Consider the following 13634-nt stretch of genomic DNA (forward strand, 5'->3'; position numbering starts at 1 on the left):
CAATCAACAATTGACAAAAAATCAACAATGAACTCTGAAATGTAAATCAACAATAAAAAATAGTCATACTTTTAATGAGACAGATGTACTTGATGAATTGACAGCAAATTATCAATATTTGGCTTTTGTTTTGTAAGAAGTTATCTCAAATCTCCCCATTCTGTGATGTTCAATCTGCTCCCTTTTTTTTGTTAACACGTTGGTAACAGCACTAAAACTTCTTTCGACAAGATATGACGAGGGAAGCGCTATCAAAAATTTTCTCGCAATTTCTCACTGCCCAGGATATTTTTCGGGGATTTTTGCCTGCAGCCAAAATGTTTGATAGCCTTTTTTAAATTTCACCTTCAGTTCCTCGTTAGTGCTGAGCTCAAGTAAAACCACATTCGCCTCTTCTGTTTCATCAAATGGGGTTATGATCCATGGTGGTATTTCCATCGTCAGAATATCTTCAAATCTATTTTTGAAGTCATCATGCAGAGTATTTAAATGCGAGCGGGGGCACGGGCGGCACTTTGCAAGTCTCGACATGTGGTGTACACTTGTACTATTATCTATTGTTCTATTCAATTCTGTGTTTGAACTGATTCTCGAATCTAGTGAATGATGGCCTACTTTGATAGGTAACTCCAAGGCAAAATTTTTGTTCTTTATTATGAAAACCAGAAAATTTTTCGTGGACCCCCACTTACAACTTGTGAACCCCTGTTCTCTTTTCAAGTCTAAGTGGACCCCCTGTTGTCTCTTATGGACCCCTGGGGGTCCACCTGGACCACTTTGGGAACCTATGAACTAAAGGAACAGTTCTTACCAGTGAATGAAAACTAAATTTTCCAGTGAATGAACACTTAATTTTGAGAATTTTGATGCTTTTTAGGAATCCATTGGCCATACAAATGCCTAAAAACAATTATTTTTTCTTGGAATTATAACATCTAACCTCAGTTAACGTGGAAAATTTTGCTTTTTTTTCAGTCATGAAATGGAAAGTAAAATGGGGTTGAATAACAGAATAAAAATTAATTTTGTTTCTTACACTTTAATAGTCGAGTCTAAATCATGAATACTTATTCATTGTGTAATCCGATGATATTTTATTACAATTATTTTATCGCGTTTTTTAAAAAAATTCTTTTTTCCCATATTTTTTTAAACTTTTTTTTAAACTTGTTAAGTATTTTTTTCTTCTCTTCATCCTATTTTCGTGTTTTAATTTTTTTCCAGCTCTTTCAGTCTTATTAAATTTTCGTCCTTTTTCTGAAGTTAATGCAAAAGACAATTTATTTCTTTTTATTTTGATTTGATCTTCCTTTTTTATGCTTATATTTGGCCAATGTAAATGTATTTTTGAATTTTCTTGATTTTTCAGTACTATTTCTTGAATTTCTCACTGGATAATTGATGGGAAAAAGGTGTTTTGAATTTTGAGGAAAATCCATCTGTCATTCACTTATATCTAGTGGGTCTTCAGCACTACTTACCATTTTCCGACTTTGATTACTAATAGAATACATTGTTTTTGTAACTAACGATACCTCAACAGGACTTATGTTAAAATCAGTTTTTAAGATACATTCATTATCAATGTAAGTTGTTTCAGCTTCGGTGTCAAAGTCTGACTTAACCAAATGTTCTTTTTGCATTAAATTCTTCCATATTTAGAAAAGCAAAGGCAATTGGATATTTAGGAGATTAGACTCTTCTGTCAATGTTCCTTTAAAAATTTGCGACATATCATGTGATATTTCATTCTCAAGCTTCCGAAGAAATAATGAATCGTTACTCGAAGTTCTCGTTTATCGAAATATGTGTTTTGTTGATAAGCTTTCTTACTCATTAGCTCATTGTGTCTGTCTTGCATGAATTTGTTAAAGTCAACGTTTTCAACATCAAATGGAAAAATGCCACATTTTATAAAAACATTTTAACTTCATCAGTTGATGCCCCAAAAGCCTATTAAAAATGGGTGCAAAATTACCTCTACATATTGTTTTACAACTCCTTTTTTTCAAGATCTAGCGGAAATTTCATTTAAGTTTTCAAAGCTCGAAATACGTCTACATCACAAGACGGGAACACACTAGTAGAATTAGGTAGAAAGCTAAACCGGAGAATTTGTTTTGATAAATAAAACTTGCTCAGTTTCAAATTGATGTGAGATTGATACCCATCCAGAAGAAGCAAAATAGGGAATTTGATGGCATTTTCAATTTGCCAATGGGTAGAATGAAGCATTTGCAATATATTCGTAAAATGTTGTCATCGTTTCACTTCATTAATCCCTTTTCCCAATGAAATATATAGCAGGAACTGATTCTTTAGTACCTCGTGGAATTCTTCAGTAAGAAAAAACTACCAATGGAGGTCATTTTTTCCACTAGCTGAAATGTTGGCCCAGACTGTTATTCTTTCTTTTCATTCCTAGGAACTATAGAATGTAAATCCTTATAACTTTGGGGGCAAAAGATTTTTCCCGTTTAAGGGCAGTACTCATTTCCTGTTTCGTTCGCATTGTAGATGCGATCACATTCTGAAAGGATGGCAAGGCTACTTCCCTCCTTAAGATTCTTATTAGGTTCTTTAAACCACTCTCGAATATTATTCTCAGTTTAAGAAAGGAGTTTTGCCTTTTGAAATTATCTTCGCATTGCCCTGAGTTATCAGTGGATGTTGACTTAAAAAAAGCTTCACCCATTTTTCACCTGGATGGCTGTCTTTAAATGGATGTTTCTTACCCGTTTCCGTCATGACGTTAAAGACTGCATTAGGATAATAATTTAGCTAATTATTAGTACAATTGGCCAGCAAAGAAATGTTTTATTTAGGCTTTGATTATTATATTTCAGTTTTTGATTAGTAAACATAGTTTATTAAGGTGTCTAAGGTATGATGGAACTAACCACTCCATTTATAAAGATAAATTATGATTATAATTCTTTCCATAAATTTAGCAATTAAATTAACATTTTGAAATGAAATTATTTTAGGAATTATTCATGCAACATTTAACAGAATTTTAGGTGTCTTCTATATCGCAGAACTACTAATTAGCTTAGAGCCATGTAAAATCATATTTTACACCTACTGTTCATTCATTCTATTCCCAGTTAAGGAACAGGCATGTTCCTTCACTGGTTAGAAGTTGTTTTTTGTATTTTTAACATAATTTTGATGTGTAATATGACTAAAGGTACAAGAAAATTAAATTTTTTCTTTAATTTTCATTTACTTGGAAAAATCCTAGTGAAGGAACACTTGTTCATTCATTGGTTTTTCATCGTTTGGTAATCCAGTGAATAAACACCCCCTAATCCCAGTACTGGCTTAGTGCTATGATGCTTAAAATTAATAAAACGTAACTTTAATAACCCTATTTCGAATTCTTTTTTTCACAGTGAGAAAAATAGAACTATTATATGCAATTAATTTCACTTTAAACGAATAACTACAAACAGACCTTATAATTTTGTCACAGAAACAATGTGCTGAACAGATATTTACAAATTCAAAAATTTTTCAATGAGAAAACTATATGATCAGGCAACCCAATGCATTGTTACATGACTTCCTATTCTTAGGTAGTAAGCTACTGTTACCAATCAATCTAAGTAAAAAGGTTTAAAATCTTAATTTTAAAAAATATTTATCAAGTGTTCATTCACTGGGTTGTTTTCCTTCATTGGTTGGTTTACCCTACAGCGATTTTTTGTTTTCATTATTCATTCATTGCTTCAGCTTTAATTTATTTGTCGTTTTTTTCAATTAACAACGCTTCCTTTCATTTTTCAAATCTTTTTCTTCCAAGTTTATTTACGTCTAGTGAGTTTTGAGAGCGGGTGCCTGCTCTTAAGCGCTCCAAACATATCATTTTATTTTTAACTTACTAAATTTTAAAGTGAAGGGAGTTGTTCTAATTGAATTTTTGTTTATTGAATTAATTCGGTTCATTTGTTTTCAGATTGGAACACACACTTACCCTCGCCTCTACATGATGTGCTGGTCTAGAGATTCTTATGATATTGATTATCACATAAAGGTAATTGGGTTAACATTCAAATATTTTTTATAAATTATCGAAAGACAGAAAATGAGTGAGAAATGTATTTTCTTCCGGTTCAAAGAATTCTTTTTTGAACTACAGTCGAGCCCCGGTTTAGCGAACCCCTATTTACCGAATTTCATTATTTAACGAATTTCATGAAGTGATTGAAGTATGGGAAACAATGCGATTCTAACAGAGTGGATCGATGATAATGAATCTCTAGTGAGAATTGTTGCTTTTTCTGATGCTTTTGCACGGATTGGAAACAGAGAAAACTTACCTAATGCATCAAGAGTATTTTCTTCTCTTCATGATGCCGAAAAAGGACTTTTTAAAGTAAGAAATCAAGCAAATAAGCAAACTTTATTCACGAAATACTTTAAAAATTCAAATGAATCAGGGCGTAATCATTCGTAGTACTTTAAGTTCCTGAATAAAAAGTGTAAGATTTGCTTATTAGAGATCGAATATTTCATAAGATGAGTCAAATTTTATTTTTAATTTTGCCTTCCGATATTACGAATTATCCCTGATTTAGCGAATAGTATTTTCGGTCCTTATGAATTCGTTAAATCAGAGTCCGACTCTATTTCAAAGATAAAACATTTTTGATAGCTACCCTTTCTGTATTGTCAACTGAAGAAAGTTCTTTTAAAAAATAATTATTATTTTTTGGGTCCGTTTTGTCACGTCAAGTAAAAACTTCTGAAGTAACAGTATCGATATTTATTTTGATAACCCTTTCGAAACAAGTTTCTATATATCTGGCAAGATGAACAAATTGCCCATTCACTGCGTAATTAGGGTAGAACAGGGGTTGCCAAACTTTTTTTATTATCGATCCCTACATAATTTTTCGAAATCTCTATCGACCCCATAAAAGTAATTTTCTGTTAATTAAAATAAAACACTATTAGATACTGTGTTTGTACATTTATTTTATGATTTTGAACATTTATTAAGTTCATTAGTAGTTCATAGTGTAACAATAGTTTTATGAAAAATATACTAATGTTGAAATATAAATACCTTAATATTTATGAAATAATAAGTAATTATAAGTAAGTAGAAATAATAAGTAAAGTAACTACGGATTTATTGCTTCTTAATCAATGACATGGGGGTGCCTGGTGTTTTTTTTTCTTCTGCTAAGTTCGCTATATTAGGTTCAAAATTGGTCAATTTTAATCTTAAATTCCCTCGAAACTCAACATTTAATTTATTTCTGTACGTAGTTAAGATTGAATTTACGTGACTGAAACCGGCTTCAACCATATAGGAACGTGGAAATGCTAGCATAAATAGCTGAGCTATTTCGTAAAGTCTTACATATTTTTGTTTAGTCTTACATATTTTTATGTTTATATTTGTCCAAAATTTGCTTATTGTTTAATTTTTAAAAAGCGTCTTTGCTTCAAATCCCCATAATAATTCAGCAAGCTCATCTTGCAGGTTGATGTCCACGTTTTCAATTTGAGCAGAAAATGGCACAATAATCCAATCAGGGATGTCAATGTTTTCCAAATCAACAAAACGCAGTTTAAAATCGTCGCTCAATTTTTGAAGATTACCTGTATATATTTCCAAGTCTTCTTCTTTTATTTCTAATTGTCACATATCTGAAAAATACTGATAATCCTTCGACCAATCTACCCTTCCGGTTCGGATCGACCCCCATTCGACCCCCTGGCTCAGATCGACCCCCGCTTATGTTAAATAGACCCCTGGGGGTCTATATAGACCACTTTGGCGACCTCTGGGGTAGAATCTTGTTTACTATGAATCGATCCAATAAAGTACGGAGCCGAGTAATATTGTTTTGAGACGTTCTTTCGATCAGATAACGGTGTTCTGACGAATAATACAAAATCAACGAGAAAGTTTAATATATGAATTAGTAAAAGTACAACACTACATTAATAAGTATAAATAAGTATTAATATTAAAATAAGGAAAATAATGAAGAAATATATAAGAGTAAAAATAATATATTAAATGCAAATTCCTAGGTGCAGCAAGGCTGATAAAAAGAAAATAGTTAGTACAGTGGCCCTTAGATCACTAAAAACAAATTCCAAAAATGTCACTGAAAAATGAAATAAAAAACTGAATCACAGCTGTGATGAAGGCGGTTACTTAAAAACAGTGTATTTGGATCTCTCAGTATTTTAATCTTAAGATTAAGGGTGCCCCAAAATTTAAATAGTTGTTACAAATTAATAGTTGAAACAAATTAATTATTTAGTGCTGGCAACAAAAAAAAAAGAAAATAAAAAGAAAATGGGCAGCTGATCGTTCAGTGCTAGTTAAAATGCAGCATGAGAGTTGAAATCAAAGCATTTTCATTGTTGGAGAACCGTGAAACAATCCTTGCATGTGAAAGCATGTACTCTTTGGTTTCGGTGACTCCTTAAATCACGATATTTAACACCTTTTGATGTCATTCAATGGGATTATTTGAAGTAAAAAGTGTAAGTCAGCGAGCCACTCTATTGGAATAGGAGAAGATTCAAGGCTGTTGCATCAACAAAATTCAACAACATTTAAACAAAAAAAATTGCAAAATTTCAATAAAAGAGTGAGCAACAAAGCCGCGGAGGTCATTTGCTCGATTCCATACGTACACCTATTCCATGTTTGCTCATTTTTCAGTAAAAAAAGAAATAATCTGTAATTGAAAAAAAAATGTTTTCTATTTATTTCAAATCGTGAGTAAATTTTGAGATACCCTTTGTAAGCTAAGTGATGTGATCGGTATATTTACTGCTGTGTTTGGTTAAATTATTTTTAAAATATTTTTCGCTAATATAAAGGTAATATCTAAATTTCATTAAATAATGCATGTTTAAAAAATTCCTTTTTATTTTCAGTACATATTCAAGTATGCTTGGTGGTTCTATCTTAGCAAATACGCTGATCTTCTTGATACAGTCAGTATTTTTTAATCATGTTTCTACTCTTTTACCCTAACATATGACGCACTGTGGTGTAATACTTGTCCAAATAGGTTGCTAAAAAACTCTAAAACACGTGTGTTATTTCAAAATAATACCAAATTGAGCTTTTATACATACTTAATAAGGTGTAGTTAAATCTTACCTCCAATATATGAGAAACTTCACTCGAAGTTCGGATAAATTTACTCTATTCTTGAATTATTTTCGCCAATTTTGATGTACGTTCGGGAAACGTCAGATGATCTATATTCGTGGTTTACAATCGAATTAGAGAAGATTTCAGTTTGATTTTGCCTCGTATGATGCTGACTATTTCACGGGAACAAGTAAGTAAACTGTTATAAAAAATAAATGCATTTCTTTCGTTATACATGAAAGACAATTATGCTCACATAAAAAGGTTTACGAAAAACTGACTGTTAACTGTATTCAATAATTTTATAATATTTAATTTTTGTCCCCTTTGGCTTACATTATTCGAATTTATATTAATATTCTCTCTGTGCTTTTTTTATCTTTGGTTAACAAACTAATTTTGTTTTAACAAATATTATATATTTGCATCCAGAATTAATGATTCTTGTTTTATATCGTATCGTAAACATAAATATTATTTCTATCATATCTTATTGTAGTTATACATTTTGGTGATAATGTGTAACAAAAACGGTTACTTTTCACCAAGTAGAACATTCTTAGAGTTTCACTACTCCTATCCTTCTTTCTTAGTGTAGTGGAAAGCCACTAAGTAATGACCATCCGTTTTGCCTTTGAAATACACTCTTTTTTACATTGTCCCATTTTAAAGAGCTTTTATTATTTTGAAGTATTTGCAACTTTCGAATATGTATTTGTGTGATATTATTCGCCTTTATTATTCAAAAATTTAGCATAAATGTGTTTAATTCCGTACACTGATTCAAGTATAAAATTCTGATTGTACTGAAAAATTACAAAAACAAATTTTATGAATAGAGCAACATTTTGAGGTTTGGATAAAAAAAAACCTAACTTTAATAAAAACAAATGTACTCGCAAAGGAGTCGTTAAAAATATTGCTTATGCACCTAAAAGGATGGGAGATCTGCATAATATTAAATTAAATCATAAAAATATTATAATAGTTTTTTTAGTCTTTGGTTCTGAGACTTTTTTAGAGATTTGTATGATGGATGTTTCGAAATAGCAAGTTGAGCAATAATAAATAAAATAAATAAATGAATAAATTAAAGAAAAGAAAACAAAGAGCTCCGAAAAGGACGGACTAAAAAATAACTATTGAAAAAGAGCACCACATGAACAATTAAATGAACTAAACGACCGTTTCGATTAGGCCGCTGTGCTCGAATTTAATGAAATGAAATATTAATTTGTATTTCGTAAATAGTATTTTTCTTTAAAAATAACTAATTTACAAGGGTTTTTCAAAGTTCATGGGAAAAAAACTTTTCACACTTCAATAAATTTTAACTACATGATTAGAACACTTAAGCACACGTAAGCATCACCTTTATTGTATTTTGATATGATAATAGCATGCAAATAATGCTTTTCCAACGAATGCTTTTTTTCTAAAAATTGCATTGCAATGAAAAAAAGCTCACCTCTTCTGATAAGTTTTTTGATTTATCACTAGGTTAATCACCTGAGAGACTAATTGATGTAGTCTATATGCTATAGTCTATGAAATTATTCGGTTAATCTTAATAACCGTCAGCTATTATTAACCAGATTCTCAATCATTACTTTAAGCATAACATATATTATTATTGCAGTTACAATGATGTAAAAAGTTTTATTACGTAAGCTTTTAAGTAATCCTCTCATTATCATAAATTTAAAGAACACTATTTAACCCCTTGCTTACGGTGTATCATGTTTTACCATCACATGTGGTCCATATGCTGTACCAGCCGTAAGCAAATGGGTAATTTCATCTGAATAATTATTCAATTGCATTTAAAATAAAGACAGAACGACCCGTATAGAATGGGATGGCAAATTCAATTAATTATGACAGTGGAGCTTATTCACCATTTTGTAATTTTTTTTCTGGGCTGTTTTTCTCTTTCAACAGTTAGATTGAACCCATCAACAGCTTATTTGAGAAAATTAAATTATTTCTTTTATTATTATTACCTTCTTATTATTATTTTGATTTGATTCTGTTTAAAAAAATTTTGTTCAACAAATATATATTTTCTCATTTATTGATTATAATTTTCTATTCATTTCGTAGTTGTTTTTCGTTTTGAGGAAAAAATGGCGACAGATTTCATTCCTACATGTTTTTCATCATGGTACTATCGTCTTTGTATGTTGGTTGGGAATTTATTTAAAGCATCGTGGTAAGGATCACTTTTCATGTATTTAAAATATTATGCATTTGTTTGTGTGTACATTTTTCGATTCCTGGATGCTTCATGACACAGAAATCCACATTTTTAAATAGGACGAACGATTTCTGGAATATGACAAATTCACAAAAAGGCGCCTCTAAAACCGAAAATAATGTGCTGTACCAGTTAAGGGCGTACATACATTTTGGACACAAATCTCTATTGCGGTATGCGGGAAGTGTATGTTCGTCGTGTAAAATATAAAAATTATCATTCATTATTAAAGATAGAAATTTCAGTTAAAAAGAATGAGAATATTATTTGTGATATGCGTCTTTTATACTACCATTCAAACTTTATAGGTTGTAAGTAGGACTGGGCGATATAAGAAATTTTATGTCGTGATGCATCGTCCGTTTTGCATCATGATATAGCGATGTAACGCGATATAGTATTTTTGAAATTCATTTACTTGTAAGGCGCAGAAAGTCAGATTTCTATCAAAACTTCATACTTAGATTGATTTAAATCAATTTATGAATTTGATGTATATGTTTTGCTTAAGAAAGATATTAATGTTATATTTTCTAAAAATGATCGCACAAACAACGAAAGATTTCTTAATTTAAAAATAAATAATAGAATAAAATAAATAAAATTGAAATTTATCAATATATTTACCTAACAATATAGAAAGAAATTTTAAAAAATAAGTTCATTAAAAATTATTTTTATGCTTAAAACAAAGTGCTAAAGAAATTAAACAAAAAAAAGCACTTTTAGAACAACACTATTTTTTATCATTATTATTTCACATAATTAATAAATGAATAATTACCGAATTCTGAACGAAAAAACAACGTAAGGTTTAATTTCTTAAAAATAAAAACTAAAGAATTTTGATATTCGATAATATATTCAACTGACAATATTGAAAGAAAAATAAAAAACACGATTATACTCCTTAATAAAACGAAGTGCTAAATGATTTTGAAAAAAGAAATCGCAATCGCAAACATTACTAATTATTTTTAATAAACAAAGTTGATTGACTTATGTCCAAATCCAAAAGAGGAAAAATAAGTTTTGTTATAATTTTATTTATAAAAATGAAAACAACTAAGATTTGTAAATTTAAAATCAGTAATAAAAACCCATTAAATTATTATTTTATCCAAAAACTTTTTAATAAATTAAAATAAAGTAAATAATAGCCTAACAAATTTAATTACTTTTTAATTTAATTCTTTATGGGCACCTTAAATTAGATTTCCGTTTGTAATAAATTCAATAATGTAAAATAATACTTAAACATATAATATCAAAATTAACTATAGTATTTAAAAATTAAAAAGAAGGTTTTGTTTAAAAAAAAATTACCTAATTAATTAGGAAACACTTCTTTATACATTCTTTGCAATAATAGATTGCGTTTAGAACAAGGTAACGACGGCGATCACAAAAAGTCAGTTTCACTGAAAATAATCTACAAGAAACGATATCAAGTCGCGATAAAGGAGAAAAAAGAACTAAGAGGTGCAGAAACGAACATGCGAGATCACGATATATGTTCTCAAAACTGATTCTGATTCTACCGCTCATCAATCAAGGCCGTTTCAATATAACAATACGAACATCGTCTTCCCCAGCGCGAGTTGGCATTGGAACGTAAGAGATCCTTGCGTGTCTTGTATCGCTATATAGCTATATCGTATATCGCTATATCGTATATCGCTATATCGTATATCGCTATATCGTATATCGCTACATCGTATATCGCTATATCGTATATCGTTATATCGTTCATCTTCTTTACTCGACGGCTTTAATCAGATTTCTGATGCATCGCCTGGAACGAAAGTCGCTGTATCGGCCTGCCGATACAGGAGTTAAATCGATATGTCGCGATATATCGATTTATAGCTTAGTCCTAGTTGAAAGCTATTCCATCTAGAAAAAAAAATCCGCTTCGATTAGGCTAGAAAAAAGGAATCCTTAAGGAGACACCTGGTGTACTGTCTGCCGCTTTGTATTACAGAGCGAACACAGCAAAAACCAGCGACAATATCACAGTAAAAGGAATTGGAATTTTCAAATTATTTTTGTTCTCTGCGTGTTTTTATTGCTTTTGCATATAATTATTATTTGCATTTTTCCTATAGAGTATAAAAATTAAATTTCTCGCTTAACTACTTAAAACATTACTAACAATATGGACAAAAATAATTTATTACTACAATATAACGTGTATTACTCTTTCTAGTTTAAGAAACTTAAAAGCAATAATTCAATAACTCTTATCAAGAAGTTTGATAACTCCCGAAATTCATTCATCCGATCAAATTATGCTCTCATACATTGCTGCCTTATTTGTCGTAACACTTAAAACACAAAATGGAAAGCCTTAATTGTTTTTGATTTAATATTATAATTGAACATACAATTTAAAGGGTCTTCAATAAGGGATTCAATGATGCGAACGACAGATATGAAATCAGACACTAAAAAGTACTTTCTTTAAATGAACACACTTCAAACTAAGGAAGTGACAGTAATTTTGAAAATTTGGTTCAGTTTAGTAAGGAAAGTGGTTGAGGTTTGGATATCGTAACTCTCTATTTAAGTATTTCAATACTTAGGTCGTGAAAACTTTAAGCGAAACAAAACACTTTCGTACACAATTGTGAAAGTCGTCCCTCCAAAGACGTACAGAAATATATGACATGTCAATAACTTATCGTTTTATTATTTAATTTACTTTTGGTAAAAAAAAATTATTTACTATTGGTGAAATGTAAACCTTTAGATCATTTTAATCAACTTTTTACAATTAAAAAATCTGGAATTTGAAGAGAGAATCACTCAATATGTTCATGAAAAATAAAAATTTGAAAATTGTACTATCCTCCTGACTTAACTAATGGATGTCATATAATGGAATGAGACCTTCCTGTTTTGAGGAATCCAAACCCGTTTATTCAACAAAAAATGTTCGATTTAGTGTTAGAAAGCACGCTTTGTGCCTGATTTCGTTTCATAAAATATCATCAGCACTGATGCATAAGCATAATTAAGGTTTTCCACCATTAAAACCAAATTTCAGTACGTTAAAATCCAACAACTCAATCAAAAGTCATTTGGGCATTCTACTTTTTATTTTGCGTACAGAACATTGTAAAATATATTAAAGGTTAATTACTATGGAATAATTTCAGTCATAAAAAAGAAAACAAAGTTAGATGAAATAACCTTTTTATTCATTTTGTGTAGGATTGTATTTAGCATTTGGAATGCCAATCAATGCATTTATTCACGTTTGTACTTATTCTTACTACACGCTGGCAGCATTTGGACCTCGTATGCAAAAGTTCCTTTGGTGGAAGAAATACTTGACATTCCTTCAAGTTGTAAGTATAGCTGATAGACAGTTAAGGGGAGATCTCATATAAAAAATTTTAAGAGTTTTCTTTTTATATATTAATCAGAGGGCGCTGGTTTTCCATGAAAATTGAAAATTATTCAAAGATTCGATAATTTTTGCAATAAAACAGGTTTGGTATCGCAGAGTTGGTTTCCTTCATCAATTTGATCGTTTACCACAGTATCTTCATCCATTAATTTGTATTTAATTTTTGGTTGCTATAAAAAAACTGGCTGAATGTTTCCTGTCAAAGAGATCATTCAGGAAAAGCCCGAAGAGCTCATTCATAAACTGATGCTTTATAGTTTTGTATTTATTGTTTTAATTGGATCCCCATATCGGACAGAGCTTTACATAAAGATTAAATAAAAACGTTTAAAAATTGTAAAACAGCACATCCGTTCAGATATCGATTTAAAGATGTTTATCGTATGATATTGCTCAATGAGGAAATATTGTAGTATTTTAATAAATCATCACCGTTTTCAGTTTAAAGCTTTTCGTTAGGAACATTAATCGAAATCAAAAATGTAATAATAGCAATACTAAGAAAGGATAATAAAAGGATTATAAGTACTAAATATTAAGGAAGGATTTTAAATAAATATAAAATGTAAACATCCGGAAAGTAAGAGTAAAGTAATATATTGCTGTTAAACAACACCTTTTAAACCTTTATTAATTTTATACTCACGACAACCAAAGAAATCTGGATCTTTATGTAAGTCAACAAGATCATACCACGTTATTGATCTGTACAATGAGCAAGGATCGTGAATGCACGCTCACATTTACATTTCTCATCAAATTTTTCTGCACTATATTATTTTGAGCAAATGTGATTCTTTTTGTTTCTAGAACGTCCCCCTACTAAG

The 13634-nt window shown here is 30.1% G+C and overlaps 1 protein-coding gene across 2 annotated transcripts in view; it reads left to right on the plus strand.

Annotated features, from left to right (window-relative positions):
* Positions 1–13634, plus strand: part of LOC107442153 (very long chain fatty acid elongase 4-like) — a 122381-nt gene that overhangs the window by 105363 nt on the left and 3384 nt on the right. For both annotated transcript variants that reach the window (XM_071184381.1, XM_043050895.2), the window contains exons 4-7: positions 3959–4036; positions 6913–6972; positions 9239–9347; positions 12609–12745. In XM_071184381.1, coding sequence (XP_071040482.1) covers positions 3959–4036; positions 6913–6972; positions 9239–9347; positions 12609–12745 — 384 coding nt within the window. The remainder of the gene's footprint in view (positions 1–3958; positions 4037–6912; positions 6973–9238; positions 9348–12608; positions 12746–13634) is intronic.

This window comes from Parasteatoda tepidariorum, chromosome 8, assembly GCF_043381705.1.
Source record: "Parasteatoda tepidariorum isolate YZ-2023 chromosome 8, CAS_Ptep_4.0, whole genome shotgun sequence".
Classification (NCBI taxonomy): Eukaryota; Metazoa; Arthropoda; class Arachnida; order Araneae; family Theridiidae; genus Parasteatoda; species Parasteatoda tepidariorum.